The sequence below is a fragment of the Geotrypetes seraphini genome, chromosome 19 (assembly GCF_902459505.1).
Source record: "Geotrypetes seraphini chromosome 19, aGeoSer1.1, whole genome shotgun sequence".
Lineage (NCBI taxonomy): Eukaryota > Metazoa > Chordata > Amphibia > Gymnophiona > Dermophiidae > Geotrypetes > Geotrypetes seraphini.
This window is the reverse complement of record NC_047102.1, coordinates 19,350,559-19,372,331: the sequence shown is the minus strand read 5'-3', so window position 1 is coordinate 19,372,331 and position 21,773 is coordinate 19,350,559. Positions and strand designations below refer to the sequence as shown.

The following is a 21,773-nucleotide window of genomic DNA, read 5'->3' as shown; positions in this document are numbered from 1 at the left end:
TCAACGCCCAGAATCTCTCAGGTGCCAAAGCAAACACCACTGTTAACACAGTTCCTAATACAATCTTTTCCTGCTACATTCTAGTATCATAGAAACATCCAAACCAGACATTTGTCTGTTATTTTGCTTTCTCTGTGCATCTCAAGGCAATGAAACAGAGAAAAATAAAGGCAAAGACCAAATAACCTATCCAGTTTGTCTATCCCTTCCTCTCCCTTAGAGATCTAATGTACTTATCCTAAGCTTTCTTGAATTCAGATATATTTTTCTTCACCACCTCCACTATGCTATTCCATGCATTCACCACCTTTTCCATGAAAAGTGTTTCTGAGGTTATATAAGAAGATAAGAATTGCCGCTGCTGGGTCAGTCTAGTGGTCCATCGTGCCCAGCAGTCTGCTCCCGCCGCGGCCCTTAGGTCAAAGACCAGTGCCCTAACTGCCTTACCTACGTACGTTCTGATTCAGCAAGAACTTGTCTAACTTTGTCTTGAATCCCTGGAGGGCATTTTCCCCTATAACAGCCTCCGGAAGAGCGTTCCAGTTTTCTACTACTCTCTGGGTGAAGAAGAACTTCCTTATATTCGTACGGACTCTATCCCCTTTTAACTTTAGAGAGTGCCCTCTCGTTCTCTCTACCTTGGAGAGGGTTATTTCTGAGTCTATCCTCTTTCACCTTCATCCTATGCCCCCCTCATTCCAAAGTTTCCTTTCAACTGAAAGAGACTTGTCTCATGTACAGTTATGCCATATAGGTATTTAAATGTCTCTCCCACCTTTCCTCCAAAGTATACATATTGAAATCTTTAAGTCTGTCTCCACATGCTTTATGACGAAGACCACAGATCATTTTAATAGCCTTCCTCGGGTCTGACTCCATCCTGTTTATATCTTTTTGAAGGTGCAGGTTTTAGAATGGTATACAGTATTCTAAATGAAGTCTCACCAGAGTTTTACACAAAGGCATCATTACCTCCTTTTTCCAACTGGCCATTTAACTCCCTATGCACCCAAGCATCCTTCTAGCTTTCGCTGTCACCTTTTCTACCTGTTTGGCCTCCTTAAGGTCATTATATACAATCATACCTAAGTCCCACTCCTGTTTGGTGCACAAGTTCTTCACCCCCTAAACCAGTGTCTCTCAAACTTTGTCCAGCCGTAGCACACTAAATGTGGTGGCCGCCGCTCGCGGCATCCAGAAGTGCACGGATGTCAATGCAATGATGTCACACGCATGCGTGATGTCATCATGTTGATGTCCGTGAATGTGTCAAGGCCCTCCAGACGGGCCCTGAACTACCAGTGGGGGGTGCTAGAGGGGAAGACACGCGGAGAGAAGGAGAGGCTCTGGCGCCAGCTGACTGCCTACAGAATGTACCTCTCGCCGCGAGAGGCACATCCTGTAGACAGTCAGCTGGCACCAGAACCACTCCTCCTCCCTGGCATCTCATTGCACACCTGGAATCTCGTGCGGCACACTAATGCGTCACGGAACACAATTTGAGGCACACTGCCCTAAACTGTACCATTCCCTCGGGATTTTGCAGCCCAAATGCATGACTTTGCATTTCTTAGCATTAAATCTTAGCTGCCAAATTCTAGACCAAAGGTTCCCAACCCTGTCCTGGAGGACCACCAGGCCAATCAGGTTTTCAGGATAGCCTTAATGAATATGCATGGATCAGATTTGCATGCCTGTCACTTCCATTATATGCAAATCTACCTCATGCAAATTCATTAGGGTTATCCTGAAAACCCGATTGGCCTGGTGGTCCTCCAGGACAGGGTTGTGAACCACTTTTCTAGACCATTCTTCAAGCTTCACCAGGTCCTTCCTCATGTCATCTAAACCATAAGGGATGCCTACCCTATTGCAGATTTTGGTATCATCCACGAAGAGGCAAACCTTACCAGACAGCCCTTCAGCAATATCGCTTACAAAAATGTTAAAAAGGAATACAGTGGGGTGATAAGGTAGTGGCCAGAACCAGAGGGATGTTAAGGGAGATAGGAAGGGGTATGACAGAAAAGGTGGTTATAATGCCTTGATTCAGATTATGAAGAGACTTATCTGATATACTTTCCCCAATTCTGTAGGCCATCTCTCAGATTCATTTCTGAGTGCCCATTATAGATTTTTCAGCACTGATTTCTGATCGACATTTATATAATTTTTCCCCATATATCTGAAAGGATAAAGAGGAAGAAGCCCACAGAAAAGGCTGCAAATTAGAATAAGATCAATGTGAAAGTGGTGAGATGACCAGAGAGAAGAGAAGGAGATACGTCACAGAGATGCCCAAACAGCTCAAAGGTAGAAAAATCTGGCACAAGGAGAAAAACCTTATTTTAGAAGAATGCACCAGAGCAACAAAAGGAAAAAAAAAAAAAAAAAGATTTTCATGGAAGAGCAGCAAGGGCATGAACTGGAGGTAAAGGGAAAATTCCTCAACATAATTGAATTCAAGAAAGCATTCCTAGTTGCTAAGCAGTGAGGCAAAGCCAGAAATCAGCTGGGGTCAATGGCATTGCACCAAACTATATAGGCCTAATGGTATTTATTTGCTGTTCTATACAATTTAATTGCTGTTTGTCTTCTAGGTGCAACATCTACAATGACTAATGTAATTAGATTTTTGCAAGGCATAGGTAAAATTCCATAGCTTCAAACACGTTCAACACGGAGAAGCAATAAATTTCTTTTAGTGCAATAATGAAACACTCTCAGTGAGCCAAACGTGACATTTAAAATGACTGCAAATCCTGCCCAATAACCCAGCTCTATTATCAAGGGATTACTGAACATTAGATAGTCAGCATAAAGCTAAATCTTCTTTTATGGAAAACCCCGACCCATAGCATGCAGAACTGATTTTAACACTTATAATTCTGTGCAAACATTACTATTAAGCAAGAGCAAAGCTACCATTCATCGAGCTGAGCAGAAAGCCCAATGTTGCTCACTGATAGGGGCCACCTGCTACTAGACCAGAGCAAATGTTCTTGTTCTTTAGATCAGCCAGCAGGAGTTTGTTTCTTAGTTCCCACCACTCTGCCTGTCTTCTGGTGGCTCTGACACCCCGAGGCTGCTAAAATCAGAGATCATGTACTTCCTGTAAAGCACAGTTACTTACCGTAACAGGTGTTATCCAGGGACAGCAGGCAGATATTCTTAACGCATGGGTGACGTCACCGACGGAGCCCCGGTACGGACCTTTTTAACTAGAAAGTTCTAGTTGGCCGCACCGCACATGCGCGAGTGCCTTCCCGCCCGACGGAGGAGAGCGTGGTCCCCAGTTAAGATAAGCCAGCTAAGAAGCCAACCCGGGGAGGAGGGTGGGATGTAAGAATATCTGCCTGCTGTCCCTGGATAACACCTGTTACGGTAAGTAACTGTGCTTTATCCCAGGACAAGCAGGCAGCATATTCTTAACGCATGGGTGACCTCCAAGCTAACAGAGAGGGAGGAGGGATGGTTGGCCATTAGGAAAATAAATTCTGCAACACAGATTGGCCGAAGTGCCCATCCCGCCTGGAGAAGGCATCCAGACAGTAGTGAGTAGTGAACGTGTGAACTGAGGACCAAGTGGCAGCCTTGCAGATTTCCTCGATGGGCGTGGAACGGAGGAAAGCCACAGAAGCAGCCATAGCTCTGACCCTGTGGGCCATGACAGCACCTTCCAGTGGGAGACCGGCCCGAGCATAACAGAACGCAATACAGGCAGCAAGCCAGTTGGAAAGCGTCCGTTTAGAGACAGGACGACCTAGACGGTTAGGATCGAAGGTCAGAAAGAGCTGAGGGGATGAGCGGTGAGCCCTGGTACGGTTAAGGTAGTATGCAAGGGCACGCTTACAATCCAGCGTGTGCAACGCCTGTTCCCCAGGGTGAGAATGGGGTTTAGGGAAAAAGACAGGCAACACAATGGACTGGTTGAGGTGAAAAGCCGAGACCACCTTGGGAAGGAATTTAGGATGGGTACGCAGAACCACCTTGTCATGGTGAAAAAACAGTGAACGGTGGATCGGCGACCAGTGCATGCATCTCACTAACCCTCCTGGCAGAGGTGATGGCAATGAGGAAAAGCACCTTCCATGTTAGAAGTTTGAGCGAAGTTGTGGCAAGAGGCTCAAAAGGAGGTTTCATGAGGGCAGCTAAAACCACATTCAGGTCCCAGACGACAGGAGGAGGCTTTAGAGGTGGTTTGACATTGAAGAGGCCTCTCATGAACCGGGAAACCAGTGGATGAGCCGTGAGAGGTTTTCCGAGGATAGGCTCATGAAACGCAGTGATGGCACTAAGGTGGACTCTGATTGAGGTAGACTTGAGGCCAGTGTCGGACAGGGAAAGCAAATAGTCCAGTACAGTGTCCACCGCCAACGAGGTGGGATTGTGATGATGCAGTAGACACCAAGAGGAGAACCTGGTCCACTTCTGATGGTAACATTGAAGGATGGCCGGTTTCCTAGAGGCCTCCAAAATGCGACGGACGGGCTGAGACAGATTTTCTGGAGAGGTTAGCCTGAGAGAAACCAAGCTGTCAGGTGGAGCGAAGACAGATTGGGATGTAGTAGAGACTGATGCTGCTGCGTAAGTAGAGTAGGAAACACAGGAAGAGGAATGGGCTCCCTGGAGCTGAGCTGAAGCAGGAGGGAGAACCAGTGTTGGCGAGGCCACCGAGGAGCGATGAGAATCATGGTGGCCCTGTCCCTGCGGAGTTTGGATAACGTCCGCAACATCAGAGGTAGAGGAGGAAAGGCATAGAGGAACCGATTCGTCCAGTCGAGCAGGAATGCGTCTGGGGTCAGATGATGAGGAGAGAAGAGTCTGGAACAGAACTGGGGCAGCTGATGGTTGTGAGGAGCTGCAAAGAGGTCCACCTGCGGAGTGCCCCAGCGAGCAAAGATGGAGTGGAGTGTTGGAGGGTCCAGAGTCCACTCGTGAGGTTGAAGGATGCGGCTGAGATTGTCGGCCAGGGAGTTCTGTTCGTCCTGGATATATACAGCCTTGAGGAAGAGACTGTGGGCTGTGGCCCAGGTCCATATTCGAATGGCCTCCTGACAGAGGAGGGGAGATCCGGTGCCGCCTTGCTTGTTTATGTAGTACATGGCAACTTGATTGTCTGTGCACAGGAGAAGAACCTGAGGGTAGAGAAGGTGCTGGAAGGCCTTGAGAGCATAGAACATGGCTCTGAGTTCCAGGAAATTGATGTGATGTTGACGCTCCTGAGGGGTCCAGAGTCCCTGGGTGCGTAGATCTACCAGGTGAGCTCCCCACGCATAGGGGGAGGCATCCGTGGTTATGATCATGGAGTGAGGGGGTAGATGGAAGAGTAGACCCCTGGAAAGATTGGAGGAGTTCAACCACCATTGAAGAGATTGCTGAAGAGACGATGTCACAGAGATGGGATGAGAAAGAGGATCCGTGGTCTGTGACCATTGGTTGGCTAGAGTCCACTGAGGTGTCCTGAGGTGGAGTCGAGCCAGAGGAAGTACATGGACCGTTGAGGCCATGTGGCCCAAAAGGACCATCATCTGTCGAGCTGGGATGGTTTGATGAAGGAGCACCTGACGACAGAGGTGGAGCAAGGTCCGGTGACGGTCGGAGGGGAGAAACGCCCTCATTAGAGTGGTGTCGAGAACTGCTCCGATGAACTGAAGTCGCTGAGTGGGAAGCAGATGCGACTTGGGGTAGTTGATCTCGAAACCCAAGAGATGGAGGAACGAGATGGTGTGATAAGTGGCTTGTAGTACAAGCGGAGACGTAGGTGCTTTCACCAGCCAATCGTCCAAGTAGGGGAACACCTGGAGGTTGTGAGACCTGAGGAAAGCCGCCACCACATTAAGGCACTTGGTGAACACCCTGGGCGATGATGCGAGGCCAAAGGGTAGTACCTTGTACTGATAGTGGCGGTGCTGAACCTGAAAGCGGAGGTAGCGCCGTGAATTCAGATTGATGGGGATGTGAGTGTAGGCCTCTTTGAGGTCCAGGGAACATAGCCAGTCGTGTTGAGAGAGAAGAGGGTAAAGTGTGGCCAGGGAGAGCATTCTGAACTTCTCTTTGACCAAACACCTGTTGAGGTCCCTGAGATCGAGGATGGGACGGAGGTCTCCTGTCTTCTTGGGAACCAGGAAGTAGCGGGAGTAGAATCCCTGACCCCTTTGTTCCGGAGGTACCTCTTCGATGGCATTGAGAAGAAGGAGGGATTGAACCTCCCTTAGGAGGAGGGAGGTTTGGGAGGAGTGAGAAGCAGACTCTACGGGAGGATTGTCTGGTGGAAGAGTCTGGAAGTTGAGAGAGTAGCCGTGACGAATGATGTTGAGGACCCATTGGTCTGATGTGATGACCTCCCAACGGCTGAGGAAAAGTTGGAGGCGACCTCCGATCGGCTGAGGAAGAGGCAATGAGGTTGGGAGACTGGCTATGCCCTGGAGAAAAGAGTCAAAAGGGCTGAGATGGTTTTGACGGAGGTAGAGGCTTGGCAGGTTGGTGAGATTGAGAGCGAGCCTGAGTTTGATGTTGTTGCCGAGGTCGGCGCGGCTGCTGTTGAGGCGGGTTGAGAGGTCTGGCCGAGAACCTGCGCTGGTAGGAAGATTGTTGCCTGTAGGTGCGAGCAGGTGGAGTCTTCTTTTTAGGTTTGATCAGAGTGACCCATCTGGTCTCATGTGCGGAGAGTTTTTGGGTTGTGGAGTCCAGGGACTCTCCGAAGAGTTCATCACCCAGACAAGGTGCATTTGCCAGGCGGTCCTGGTGGTTAATGTCTAGGTCAGAGACTCTCAGCCATGCCAAACGGCGCATAGCCACCGCCATGGCAGAAGCGCGAGAGGTCAGCTCAAATGAGTCGTAGATGGAGCGAACCATGAATTTCCTGAGTTGGAGGAGGCTGGAAATATGCTGTTGGAAAAGCGGGACCTTACGTTCAGGAAGATATTTCTGTAAGGAGGAGAGCTGTTGCACCAGATGCTTCATGTAGAAGGAGAAGTGGAAGGTGTAGTTGTTGGCTCTATTGGCTAACATGGCATTTTGGAAAAGGCGCTTACCAAATTTGTCCATGGTTTTACCCTCTCTGCCAGGAGGGGTGGAGGCATAAACACTGGAACCCTAAGATTTTTTTAAAGTGGATTCCACCAGGAGGGACTCGTGGGGCAATTGAGACTTGTCAAAACCTGGGATTGGAATAACCCGGTACAAGCTGTCTAACTTACGAGGGGCTCCAGGAACCGTGAGGGGAGCTTCCCAGTTTTTATAGAAAGTTTCCCGTAAGATGTCGTGGACGGGCAACTTCAGGAATTCTTTGGGAGGTTGCTCAAAGTCTAGGGCATCGAGAAAAGCTTGAGACTTTTTAGAGTCGGACTCCAAGGGAATGGAAAGAGCTGCTGACATCTCCCTAAGAAATTTGGAGAAAGAGGATTGCTCTGGTTTTGAGACGGTATCGGTCATGGAGGGTTCTTCATCGGTTGATGAAGCGTCCTCCTCGGTACCGTGAGGGGAGTCTTCCCACAAGTCTGGGTCCCTAACGTCGGGGTGCGTACGTTTGGACATCGGTGTGGAGGGCTCGGCATGGCGGGTCTTTGAGAGAGATTTGCCTGAGCGTACCGAGGCGGTACCGGGTGAGGAAGACCGATGTCGTTCCTGTGACCGGACAGGGGCGGCAGCCTCACGGGTATGTACTGTAGGTGTTTCTGCCAAGAGCACCGGCATGGAAGTATTAAGCGGTACCGAGGGGTTCGATATCGATGGAACGGTGTGGGGCTCGGACCGGTCCCGTACCGGAAGGTGCGGTGCCAGCAATGCCGGCAACAGTTGTTGGAGCTGTTGTTGCAGCTGCTCCTGTAACTGTGTCTGGAGTATGGCCGCGATGCGGTCGTCCAGGGGAGGCACCGGTACCGCTTTTTTCTTCTTCGGTACCATAGGTGCCGCTCTACGCTCCGGCGATGAGGAGGCCGATGATGAGGCACTCACCGAGATCGGAGCGGAGCGTTTGCGGGGTCGGTGCGGTGCCGGGAGGGCCGGTGTCGCAACCGTGGCAGGAGGGCGCTCAAGGGAAGAGGGAGGCTTCTTAGCCGGCTTACCTGGGCCCAACGACTCCGAGGAAGGATCCGGTGGTGTCGATGTCGTCAGTGCCGACTTTTGCGGTGCCCTCGACGTCGTAGCCGGTTCCATGGCAGATCCGGTACCAAACAAAATATTTTGCTGGATCTGCCGATTTTTCAAAGTACGCTTTTTAAGCGTAACACAGCGGGTGCAGGTGTCAGCCCGATGCTCTGGACCCAAGCACTGGAGGCACCAATTGTGTGGGTCGGTGAGGGAGATCGGGCGTGCACACTGCTGGCACTTCTTGAAACCCGGTTGAGGGGGCATGAAGGGAAACACGGCCTCTGCAAAATCGAATCCGGAGGCCTGTATGGTGGCAACAGGCCCCACCGGGGCTGGCCTGAAAGAATAAAGAAAACTCGACGAGAGTTTTTTTTGTTTTGTTTTTTTTGTAAAAACAAAATAAAGGGAATCCGAAAAAAAGGAAAAAATTTAGAAAATACGCGAGCGGGAAGGCAAAAATTAGTTTTTCAACGGCCGTTGAAAACACATGCGTCTTCTTCGCTCCGCGGAAATGAAGAAACTGGGGACCACGCTCTCCTCCGTCGGGCGGGAAGGCACTCGCGCATGCGCGGTGCGGCCAACTAGAACTTTCTAGTTAAAAAGGTCCGTACCGGGGCTCCGTCGGTGACGTCACCCATGCGTTAAGAATATGCTGCCTGCTTGTCCTGGGATAACAAACTTACTCTCTGATTTCAACTCCTGAACAGTGCTGGCAGCCAGAGCCGAGACGACAAGCAGAGCAGTGAAGAACTAAGGAGCAAAATCCTGTCGCTTTGCAGCTGATTTAAAGGCCTTAGAATGGGGATGATGGTAAAAGCAAAGCAGAGAAAAGGGGCTGATGCTAGAAGTGGAATAGAGAGAAGGAAATTGATGATGTGGTAGGGGCTTGGAGAAGGGGGCTAAGGACTGATGTGGAGACTGGGATGGGCAACAGAAAAAATCAGAAGGTGAAAAGGGGCTAAGAGTGTAAGTGGGACCATAGCAGCCAACTCTGTGGGTGACTGAGCAAGTTCCTTGACTGTGTCCAGAGAGGGGCAATTGCCATTGGATTTTTTTTTTTTTTCTTGGTATAAGTAATATATATTTTATTAATAAATCAATAACAGCTTACAAGAATAAACCTTCCAGCATATGGAGTAACAGAGCATAGATAGGTACATCAAGCCATTGGATTTAGCACTCCCAATCAATCATTTTGAAAAGTTGGCTTCTATGGTAGGGAAGAAGAAGAGCGAATGACTGGATGGAAGGGGTCAGAATGCAAAGAAAGACAGAAGAAGGTGTTGAGAAGGATTAGAATGGAGGAAGAAAGGAAAAAAGTGTGGAAAGAAGGAAGAGTGAGAAAGGGAAAAGGGTGAATGATGTAGAGGGGGAAAAAGGTTTGAGATGCACAGTTAAAAAGCAGACAAAAAGGGACAGATGTGAGAAGGGAATAAGGAAATTGGATAGCAAGTAAAATAAATAAGAAAGGGGCCAGACACCAGGTCAATGGTTGGAGTTAGTGAAGGGACAAAACTTGGAGAAAAGATAAATGAGATCTAGGGAAAAGCAAGAGTGGAAGATGGAAAGTTCATGGGTAGATGAGATGTGAAAAGAGGCAAACTGAGGACTACAGGATGAGAGAAGGGACAAATGAGGAGTAAAATCTAGCTGCTGAGTGCAGGTGCAAACAAGAGATAAACAGAGAAATCCAAGAGAGAGTAATCAATATCAGAAACGGATGTAGACAGGAGAAAAATTAAAATGAGGTAAGTCAAAAGGAGAGGCTGGGAGTGGGACCAAGCAGAACAGTAAAATAAAATGCACAAATAATAAAGGTAGAATACGAGGGGCTGCTGAAAAGTTCTCAGCCCAACCAAGAAGAGAACGGCGTGGAGCCATGAAGTTTACAAGTTATTCCACACTTTTCTTGAAACTTTTCATATCGATGAGGCAAACGCATCTAGCAAATGGGCACAAGTATAGGGAAACCAAGCCATTGTGACATCACCGATGAGGCTGGCTCTTAGGCATTGGTGGAATGTGGTATTATGGCATCACTGCACGAGGAGCCGCTGAAAAGTTCTCGGACAAACCAAGAAGAGAACGATGTGGAGTCATGAAACTTACAAAAAGTGTCAAGAAAAGTGTGGAATAACTTGTAAGTTTCGTGGCTCCACATCATTCTCTTCTTGATTGGGCTAAGAACTTTTCAGTGGTCCCTCTTATGTTCTATTTTCAATTAAGTGACTGGAAAGTTCATCAGCTTCTGAAATATGCAACCCTGATAACTGTTTCATGCGGTACAAAAGGAATGCATTTCTGTTTCTCTAGTGTTCAATTGCGTTAGGTAGAGTTCCTATTTCTAGTTAATTTTTGTATTTGAGACTGTATTCTGTAGGAGTGACAGAAGTGAGGACAGTGACAGTGTTTCATTTCTATAGCAGTCTAACTTGTTCTGTTTTTTTGTTTTTTTTCTAGCAGAAGATATATTGCAAATCTAGGGTGCTGCCTTTTATAGGTAGGGTTGTTGCTATTTGAGTCCCAGACATTAGTGCTGCTTTATTACGAATAAGGATTGTCTTTTTTTGCAAGGTATAGTTACTAGAACTCTGAAAAAGCCCCCACCTCGCTCTCCCCTTCCAACTCTATACCTGGAGACCATTCAATCCTATCTATACCATTGCTAAGTACATGCTTTATGCAGTTGTTGTCCCCTCCCCCCACTCCCCAGCTAGAGAGCCCTCTACCCCCGACACCGCCCCCATCCCACCCCCGTACCTTTTGTCAAAAATCAGGCGGGAGGGTTGCCCATTCCCTCCTGCCTTAAAGGGGTGCCTCTTCATAATGGTGGCCCTTCCCCCCTCCCGGTGCATCCTGGATGCACTGGAAGGGACCTAAGGTCCTGATTGGCTCAGGCGCCTAAGGTCCCTCCCCTCAATATGTTCAATTAATATTAATTTGAAGAAGGATACTAGTCTACAAGCACTTACAGAGGTATTTTCCTCTTAAGTATAATAGTTATTAACATTGTTTTTGTAATTAACACAGTTAATTTCTTAGCTTGTGCAAAATATTTCTTTGGGTACTTCCTCTTAAAAAGGTTTCTAATATCTAATTGTGGAATATAATGGTTAGATTTGAATCTACTGTCATCATGCCTTCCTTAATTATGAAGTTTCTCAACTGTAGCAGCACCTAAATTAACTTTGCAAGTGGAATGGATAAAGACCAATACCAAAGGCACTTCTGTTCACAGCTTGGAAAAGAGATGGCTGAGGAGAAATATGATTGAAATCTACAAAATCCTGACTGGAGTAGAACAGGTACAAGTGGATCGATTTCTCACTCCGTCAAAAATTACAAAGACTAGTGGACACTCGATGAAGTTACAGGGAAATACTTTTAAAACCAATAGAAGGAAATTTTTTTTCCACTCAGAGAATGGTTAAGCGTTGCCAGAGATTGTGGTAAAAGCGGATAGCGTAGCTGATTTTAAGAAAGGTTTGGACAAGTTCCTGGAGGAAAAGTCTACAGTCCGTTATTGAGAAAGACATGGGGGAAGCCACTGCTTGCCCTGGATCGGTAGCATGGAATGTTGCTACTATTTAGGGTTCCAGAATCTTGCTATTCTTTGAGATTCTGCATGGAATCTTGATACTCTTTAGGGTTCTAGAATCTTTTGTTACTTTTTGGGATTCTGGAATGTTGCTACTCCTTGGGTTTTAGCCAGGTACTAGTGACCTGGACTGACCACCATGAGAACAGGCTACTGGGCTTGATGGACCATTGGTCGGACCCAGTAAGGCTATTCTTATGTTCTTACCTGAGGGTATAAACCAGGCTTTAATGAGAGATAATGTTAAATTGACTGATAGATTTTCTTGAGAATAAATTTATGCTATAATAATTTACCCTTATACCTCAGGCTTGTGCATACCCAGGGCTTTCAAACTCTTTCAAATAGAAGCTGAATTTATGACTTTACATGATTTAAACCATTTTCCACCAAATATGATGCACAGAAAATAATCCGTTGTTGAAAAATGATTCCTTTCTTACCGTTCCAGAGTATCCTGTGGTGCTTTACTCCTTCCCGCTCTTTGAGTGCCACTGGCATTTTTGTTGGCAGTCATGATCCTTTCCGCCTTTAATCAATCCAGATACCTAGAACCAAGCACATCATGTTGATGAGAGATAATAGGTTCCCAATGCAGCACACCTCACTTGCTACAATGTTTCATACAAGTGGTTTCCAAATCAGAACAGAATCTACCTCTACTGAGCACCTTTCACTTATATGCTACACAAGTGCTTCTAACACACGTGCAAACTGAAACACATTAACCCAAAGAGAATTTCACAGCTCAATCACTGTCAAAGCTAACTTTTCAAGGGCTCATGAGCTCATGCCTATATTTCAATTAAGAGGTATGTTTATTGGGGTACAGCCTTTCACCAATAGACGGCAAAAGTAGGGGGTAACATTCAGGTAAAAAGTGGCTTGTAACCCCAGATTTTTATTTTTTTATTTTTTTTTAAATAATTTATATTCCGAATATCCTACGATTCTATGTGGATTACAAATTATTCAGGTACTCAAGCATTTTTCCCTACCTGTCCCGGCGGGCTCCCACTTTTAACTAATGCACCTGGGGCAATGGGGAGCAGTGCAGGATTTGACTTCAGGGTGCCGAGGCTATGGCTCTAACTACTGCACCACACACTCCCCGATGCCAGAGGCATGCGTGGCTCCCAGCACTGAATATCCAGGCAACTGTGCTGGCCCAGAAGTTGAGAAGGCACTGGACAATATTCAAACAGGGGCCCAGTTAATTCAGTGCATAAAGCAAACAGGCTTCTGTGCTTTGAACGTGCATCTCGGAACCAATTATGCCACCTGCTTATGCTCTCCCTCCCAGATACTTACCTCTGTTTTAATTGTAACTCTTTCCTGCACCAATTATCCTTTTGTTTTATATGTGGTACGTTAGTCATTTATTCAGGATTTTTTTCCCCTCTCTGTATAGTTTCAAGTTTAATAAAGATTTGATTAATCGCTTAATCAGAATTCTAAGCGATGTACATATCACTAAAATTATAAAATTTTGGGAACAATACAGCAAATGCCAAAAACTAAGTCTTGCAAGACTAAGGACTAACATGACAAACCCATTCAACACAAGGAAAAGTAGGGAAAGGAAATACAAATTATTTGATAGTAGGTAAGACATTCAAGGGAAAAACAAGAGGAAAGGAAAAATCAATGAAAAATCAGGCCTTAGATTAAGTGGGGATGGGCGAACCTGCTATGCCTAAGGCCTGATTGGTCCAGGCTTCTAGAGCCTCGGCCAATCAAGCCTTAGGCTTCGGCGGGATGGGCCGGGAAGGGGCGGGCCCGCCTCATTTCGACGAGGCGGGCCTGCTGGCTGGACGGGCAAGACCCGTCTGGCCAAAACAAAAGGTTAGTTTGGTGGGGTGGAGGTTTGGGGGCTGTTAGCGCGGGGGGGGGAGGGTGCGTCTTCGGGCAGGAGGGATTGGGCACCCTCCCACCAGCGATCGATATTGTCGGGGGGGGGCATCTTCTGGCAGGAGGGTTTGGGTGGTAGTGTTGGGGTGGGAGGGAGATCGGTAATGTCGGGGGGGGCGGTCGGTAGTGTCAGGGGGGGCGGTCAGTAGTGTCGGGGGGGAGCATTTTTCGGCATGAGGTTTTGGGCACCCTCCTGCCTGCAATCGGACAGGGGGGCCGCGGCCCGCTATACTTATAGCAGCAGAGAGATCCCTTGCCGCAATAAGTGTAGCGGGCCGTGTCTAATCTAACCCGATTCTCTAACCAGCGTCTGTAACATGGACGCCGGTTACAGAATCAGGGTTTAGTGTAGGCCCGATTCTGAATAGGACACCTCTCCCGGGCGTCCTATACAGAATCAGGGCCTCATAATCTAAAAGAGGAGAAATCGAAATAAGATCCGATGGTACGTAACTTCCACATAGTATAGAAGCATTTTTGAACTAAGTAGTTAGTGTGTTCCTACATCGACAGGTCTTGATCTATTATTATTTCTAGAATCTTGATCGTAGGACTTAGTGGAAAAGAAATTCCTCCTAGTTCTAAACTTTTTTTGGCCACCTGTTTATCAGGGGTAGCTAGAAATAATTTAGTCTTATCTTTGTTGAGTTTCAATTTAAATTCCTGCATCCTATAACAGAATAAAAAAAAAAAATTTTCATAGTATACACCAAAATCCAACACCAGCCAACTTGTAACTACGTATTCCAGATATAGTCATTTCTTTGAGTACCCTATTAATCTACCCGTGCAGCTGACATCAGCTGTCATGGAGTCATCCAACTAGGAAGATCTGTAGCTCCCCAGGTATGGTTTACTGCACCAACCCTTGTGTTCTGTTCAGCTTTCTGTAAAAGAAATGTCAACATAACCTCTAGCTAGGAAAAAAGGATTTATAGGCTGACCCCAAGAGTTTGAGTTGGAAATGAGGTTTGTGGCCTTAATTCCAGATCTGACAATGTGATGGTAAACTGGGAGTGGGAAATGTTGAATAGTAGGGAATCAAGATGCATAGGGGCCCATTTATTCATTCAATTTTTATTTATTCTGTTTTCTATACCGTTCTCCCTAGTGGGCTCACAATCTATCTAATGTACCTGGGGGAATTAAGAAACTTGCCCAGGGTCACAAGGTGCAGTATGGATTTGAACCTACAACCTCAGGGTGCTGAGGTTGTAGCTTTAACCACTGCACCACAATCTCCCCACTAAATTGAGTTAAGTTTTTGCGCTCTTTCCTTGGATTTAGCTCCCACTCTTTTCAGTAGTTCAAGGTGAGTTACACTGATGTACAACAGGTATTTCTATCTTCCCAAAGAATTTACAGTCTAAGAGTTATGTTTACTAAAGGGCATTAGGAAACTTAGGAAACCAACCTATTCAATCTTAGTCCTTAACAACCGAGTGCAAGAACCACCTTTCGTTAAATCTGTACTTTGTTTATTCATTCAATCTGTAACATTTCTAATCATTGTAAACCGCATAGAACTTCACGGTCCTGCGGTATATAAACTGTTATTATTATTATTATTATTATTATGTCCTTAACACATGCTAACAGAGGTATTGCATTACGGCATTGAGGCGTTCTGTGGTAATATATCTTACCTTACATGTTAGGAAACCTCTGGGGGGAGAAGGTGCCCTTTGAGGTCAGTGTTAACCACTCTAATTTTCATTTGGTTATTCAAAGTCTGATTTTTCCACATTTTGACTATTGTAATTCCTTGCTAATGAGTGTTCCTAAGAAATATTTCAGATCTTTACAGCTATTCAGAACTCTGTGGCAAGATTAATTACTGGAACTGGTAGCAACCTCAGAATTTATTAGGTATGGAATGTGTCACAAAGGTGAGATTCGGACCCTATACGATAATCAGCCTTCGTCAAGGGTCCTAAATTCATAGACACAAAGTGTGTGGTACCTAACACCTCAGATGAACTTTCATTTTGGAAGGCCAGCTCCGAACACTATTCATCTCCAAAGTTCATCTGAGGTATTAGGTACCACACACTTTGGGCCAGATTCTGTATAGGACGCCTGGTCTCGGAAGCTGTCTAAGCAGCTTTTGAGAATCACACACAGGCATCCTATACAAAATCACGTCTGTCCCCATGGACAGACGCCTAAGCCTGCCTAAACACCATGATTCCCTAACCGACGGCCATGTCACAGGCGCTGGTTAGAGAATCGGGTTGCCTCTGAGCGGATCTTAGCAAGGAAATCTTCCTGCCATGATAAATGTAGTGGCCGTGGCAGAGAACCGGCAGGAGGTGATGCCCAGTCCCTCCTGCCGGAACCCCCGAAGCTGACCCCCCACCCTGAATGTCTACTGCGGGAGGAGTGCCCAATTCCTCCTGCCGCCAACCTCCCCCCCCCCCCAAAACATCCACCGGCAAGAGGGATGCCCAGTCCCTGCTGTCAGAAACCACACCCCACCCCCTGAGACATCCCCAGGCAGGAAGGATACCTAGTTCCTCTTGCCAGAACCCCCTACCCCACCCATGAGATATTCCCTGGCATCCCAACTCCCCCCAAGCCCACCTGGACCCGAGTACCTTTTTAGTTGGCTGGTCAGAGGGTTGTTTACTCCTTCCGGCCAGCAGGCCCGCCTCCACTGAATGACAGACTTTCCCCTTCCCAGTGCATCATGGGATGCAGGGCCTAAGGCCCTGATTGGCCCATGCACTTAAGGCCTCTCCCATAGGAGGGGCCTTAGGCACTTGGACCAACCAGAATCTTAGGTCTCTCTCCCAGTGCATTCTGGGATGCACTGGGAGTGGCCTAGGATTCTGATTGGCCACTCCCAAGAGGGAGATTCCATTGCCGCAATCAGTTCAGCAGCCGCATCTATTTGAAATGTAAGCCAGTATTTTGCCTAAGCCACTTAAGCTTGCCTAATGCCACTTCCTGGCGAAACCACGCCCACCCCTAGCCTTGGGGGAGCTTAGGCAGCCCTATGCACCTCCCTAGGCTCACAAAGATGCCTACAATGTAGGCAGCCTGCCTCGGGGTGTTTTAGGGTTGTTTTTTTTAACATGCAACCCAATTGGCTGGTTAGACAGCGGTGGGAAGCCTAACGCCGCCTACAATTGGGATGCTGTTTATAGAATTTGCCGCCCCCCCCCCCCCACCTCTCACTTCTTCCCCATCTGGTTCTATGCTCTAGCTCAGGGGTAGGGAACTCCGGTCCTCGAGAGCCGTATTCCAGTCGGGTTTTCAGGATTTCCCCAATGAATATGCATTGAAAGCAGTGCATGCACATAGATCTCATGCATATTCATTGGGGAAATCCTGAAAACCCGACTGGAATACGGCTCTCGAGGACCGGAGTTCCCTACCCCTGCTCTAGCTCCTATGTAAGGCCCTCCTCCTCCAGCATAAAACCTCTCCCACTGGGCTCCAACACAAACCTCACAACACTCTTTGATCCCCACTTCCCAAGAATAGGATATGAGCAGTCCCCCCTCGCTCTACTACTACCATTATTAATTATTTCTGTAGTGGTACCAGATGTACACAGCACTGTACAGAGTCACAAAAAAGACAGTCCCTGCTCAAAAGAGCTTACAATCTAAACAGATAAGACAAACAAACAGGATGTCATGGATACAGTTAAATGGAACGGTTAATCTACTGGGTGGGCTGGAGGGCAGAGAGGAGTAGGGTTATGGATTGAAGGCTATATAAAAAAGGTAGGTTTTAAAAAACCCTGTATTACAAACAAATATGAAAACCAAGAAGTTGATATGGAAAAACAAGGCTTATAGAGAAAAGGATACCAGAGAAACATCCAGAAAAAGCCTAGCTAGATTGTGAACCTTCGGGACAGATAATAATAATAATAATAACAGCTTATATACCGTAAAGCACAGTTACTTACCGTAACAGGTGTTATCCAGGGACAGCAGGCAGATATTCTCACATGTGGGTGACGTCATCCACGGAGCCCCAGCGCGGACAGCTTTTCAAGCAAACTTGATTGAAGTTTCAAGTTTGCACACTGCACCACGCATGTGTGTGCCTTCCTGATCCACTAGAGGGCGCATACCCTCCTCATGGTCCTCAGTTCAGATAGCTAGCAAAGAAGCCAACCTCGGGGAGGCGGGCGGGTTGTGAGAATATCTGCCTGCTGTCCCTGGATAACACCTGTTACGGTAAGTAACTGTGCTTTATCCCAGGACAAGCAGGCAGCATATTCTCACATGTGGGTGACCTCCAAGCTAACCAAAAAGGGACGGAGGGAAGTTGGCAATACAAGAAAACAGATTACGCAAAACCGACTGGCCAAACCGGCCGTCGCTCCTGGACAGAGTATCCAGGCAGTAGTGGGAGGTGAAAGTATGAACCGAAGACCAAGTGGCAGCCTTGCAAATCTCCTCGATAGGCGTCGACCTGAGGAAAGCTACAGAAGCCGCCATCGCTCGGACTTTATGTCCCGTGACTCGACATTGCAGCGCGAGACCAGCCTGAGCGTAGCAAAAGGAAAAACAAGCAGCCAACCAGTTGGACAAGGTGCGCTTGGAAACTGGGCGTCCCAACCAATTAGGGTCGAAGGACAAAAAGAATTGAGGAACCGTCCAAGGAGACTGAGTGCGTTGAAGACAAAAAGCCAACGCCCTCTGACAGTCAATTGTGTGAAGCGCCACCTCGCTAGGAGGCGAGTGGGGCTTCGGAAAAAAGACCGGAAGAACAATGGAAAGATCGAAAGGAAAGTCCGAAACCACCCTGGACAAGAACTGGGGTTGAGTACGCAGGACCACCGTGTCATGATGAAATACAGGAAAAGACGGGTCCGCAACCAGAGCTTGCAGCTCACTGACTCTGCGAGCAGACGTGAGAGCAACCAGAAAACCCACCCGCCAGGTGAAGTAATTCAAAAGAGCTTCATCAATGGAATCAAATGGAGGTATCACCAATTGAGCCAGGAACACACAAAGATCCCAAACCACCGGAGGGATGTACAATGAAGAAATCCCTCATAAAACGGGAAACCATCTGGTGGACGGAGAGCAGCGTCCCATTTAGCGGCCGAAGAAAGGCAGCAAAAGCACAGAGGTGGACTCGAATAGATGTAGATTTGAGACCAGACCGAGACAAGTGCAACAGAAAATCCAGCACTGAAGGCAAGGAGGCAGAGAGCGAATCCATGCGGTGCTCAGCACACCACTCAGCAAATCAGGACCATATCTGGGAAAAGCATTGCCGAGTGGAGATCTTTCGAGAGGCCTCGAGAACACCCCCACCGACTGAGAGAAACAGAAGGAGGGAGGCACGTTGCGAGGAACCAAGCTGATAAGTGTAGAGACTGCAGATTGGAATGCAACAGAAACCGCAACACTGAGACAGCGGAGACGGGAACATAGGTAGAAGCTGAGTCTCCCTGACACGCTGGAGGAGCAGGGAGAACCATGGCCGCCAGGGCCACAGAGGAGCCATCAAGATCCTGGTGGCGCAGACCGACAGGAGGTGTATCAAAGACCCGAGAATCAGAGTAAAGGGAGGGAACGCATAGAGGAACCTGCCCATTCCATCGAGAAGGCAAGCATCCTCCTCGATGCGAACCCAGGAGAACATCCTCGAGCAATATCGAGGCAACCAGTGAGTGAGGGGCGAAGCGAACAGAACTACCTGTTGGGTTCCCCACCGAACAACCACATGCCGCAGAGTCCGAGAATGGAGCAACCATTCATGCGGTCGAAAAGGGCGACTCAACGTGTCCAACAGACAATGCTGCACGCCCTGGAAAAACACCGCCCGAAGAAAGAAGCAGTGGTGTAACGTCCCCTGCCAATGACGAAGGGCTTCCCTGCAAAGTAACAGGGAACCTGTACACCCTGGCTTGGTCACAGAAATAACGCCACCGAGATGTCGGGACGCACCAGGACCCCGCAATCTTGCAACCCATAACGAAAATCCACCACGGCATTGTAAATGGCCCGGAGCTCCATCAGATTGATGCGGCTGCGACAGTCTGCACCCGACCAAGGACCCTGAGTCCGAAGGCCGTCGAGGTGCACCCCTAAGCCCATGCCGAGGAGTCCATCGACAGAACCTTCTGATGCGGGGATACGAAGTGGTGGCCCACCAACGAAACGAGCGTGTCCAGGAGGGAGGCACCACAATGTGCTGGGAAGCGGGATCCCGATCCTGCCATCACTGAGATGCTCGGGTCCAGCGGGGAACACGAAGATGAAACCAGACGAACAGCGGGACATCACCGTGGAGACCCCTGATCCAAAAAGGATCAGCAACAGCTCAGCCGAGGCCGAAGACCGCTGAGACACCAGCTGACTCAAGCGCCGACAGGCAGCCTGCCGAGGCAGAGGCAGAAAAGACCGGAGGCGGACCGAGGACAGAGGGGCCACCTTCCGGCATAAACAAACAAGGGCCTCCCCCCGAGGCCGAGACAAGAAGGAGCGCAGACAAACTGGGTCCAGGTCCGCCCCGACGGACTCCCGAGACCGGGGTGGGCAGAGTCTGACCCACTCCCGTACTAGAAACTAGTGCAGGTCACGAAGGGCCAGGACTAGACGCAGAAGGGAGGATGGGAATGCCCAACCGACAGAAGAGAGGCAATACTCCCGGTGCGTAGACACAGAGACACCCCTCCCGAAGGGAGGGGAGGAATCCCCAGAAGGGGAGCAACCCAGAGGCTATGCGAGAATAGTCAAAAGGACGGCCAGGAGTCGCCGAAGCCGGCGGCTGAACCCTAACCCGGCGCTGCTGCAGCTATTGCGGCTGCTGCGAAGGAGGCCGAGATAACACAAGAAAGGTATCCAGAGGGCCCCTCCGGAGAAGGAGACCAACCCACCAAGGCAGACGGGATTTAGCTGGAGGCGTCCCGAGGGGCGAAGGACCGGTCGCGGTCTGAGAGGCGGTTAGTGGCCACCGCAAGAGAGGCCTGAAGAAGCGCAGAACTCACGCAAGTAAAAGCGGCGAGACGACCCTGGAGGTTCGGATCCTCAGCCACACTCTGCGCCAAGCGAGATGACGCATGGCGGGAGCAATAGAGCCGGAGCAGGGAGAGAGTCTCCTCCAGGAAACCAAACTCCGCACTACAAGATTCCGTCACGGCTGCCCGGAATGAACCGAAGAGAAAGCGGGGAAGCCTCTCAAACCGGAGCTGGAGACGCCGAGGCGCAAACCCGCAGTCGATGCCGAGGCCCAATACCTCAGCCGCTGCCGAGGTAAAACGGCCCAAGTGACGTGAAGGCACAAAGCTTCCGTCGACGGCACGAAGCCTCGGCAACGACGAGGCACCGAGCTCCAGCCGACGATGAGGCCCTCAGCCTCAGTCGACGTCGAGGCACAAGCCTCAGGCGACGTCAAAGCACCAGCGTCAAATGACGCGGAGCACACGGCCGCAGCCGACGTTGAAGGTACAAAGACACACAGCCTCAGTCGACATCGAGACCCCAAGCCCCAGTCGACATTGAGTCAGAAAATCAAAGCACAAAGCCATAGACGACGTCGAGGCACCCAGCCGCATACTACGTCGAGGCACAAGGCCTCAGGCGGTGGTGAGGCACCAAGCCGCAGTCGACGTCGAGGCACAAAGCCTCAGTCGAGGCACCAGGCCCCAGTCGACGTCGAGGCACCAAGCCCCCAGTCGACGTCGAGGCACGAAACCTTCGTCGACGTCGAGGTACGAAGCCTCCGTTGAGGCACGAAGCCTCAGTCGACGTCGAGGCACGAAACCTCCGTCGACGTCGAGGCACGAAACCTCCGTCGACGTCGAGGCACGAAACCTCCGTCGACGTCGAGGCACGAAACCTCCGTCGACGTACGAAGCCTCCGTCGAGGTCGAGGCACGAAGCCTCCGTCGAGGCACGAAACCTTCGTCGACGTCGAGGTACGAAGCCTCCGTTGAGGCACGAAGCCTCCGTCGACGTCGAGGCACGAAGCCTCCGTCGACGTCGAAGCACGAAACCTCCGTCGACGTCGAGGCACGAAACCTCCGTCGACGTCGAGGCACGAAACCTCCGTCGACGTCGAGGCACGAAACCTCCGTCGACGTACGAAGCCTCCGTCGACGTACGAAGCCTCCGTCGAGGCACGAAGCCTCCGTCGACGTTGAGGTACGAAGCCTCCGTTGAGGCACGAAGCCTCCGTCGACGTCGAGGCACGA

At 49.1% G+C, this 21,773-nt stretch overlaps 1 protein-coding gene across 4 annotated transcripts in view; it reads right to left on the bottom strand.

Moving 5' to 3' along the window:
* DENND2B (DENN domain containing 2B) overlaps positions 1–21,773 on the bottom strand; it is a 363,764-nt gene that overhangs the window by 186,724 nt on the left and 155,267 nt on the right. For all 4 annotated transcript variants that reach the window (XM_033928054.1, XM_033928053.1, XM_033928056.1 and 1 more), the window contains one exon: positions 12,136–12,240. In XM_033928054.1, coding sequence (XP_033783945.1) covers positions 12,136–12,209 — 74 coding nt within the window. In that variant the 5' untranslated portion in view covers positions 12,210–12,240. The remainder of the gene's footprint in view (positions 1–12,135; positions 12,241–21,773) is intronic.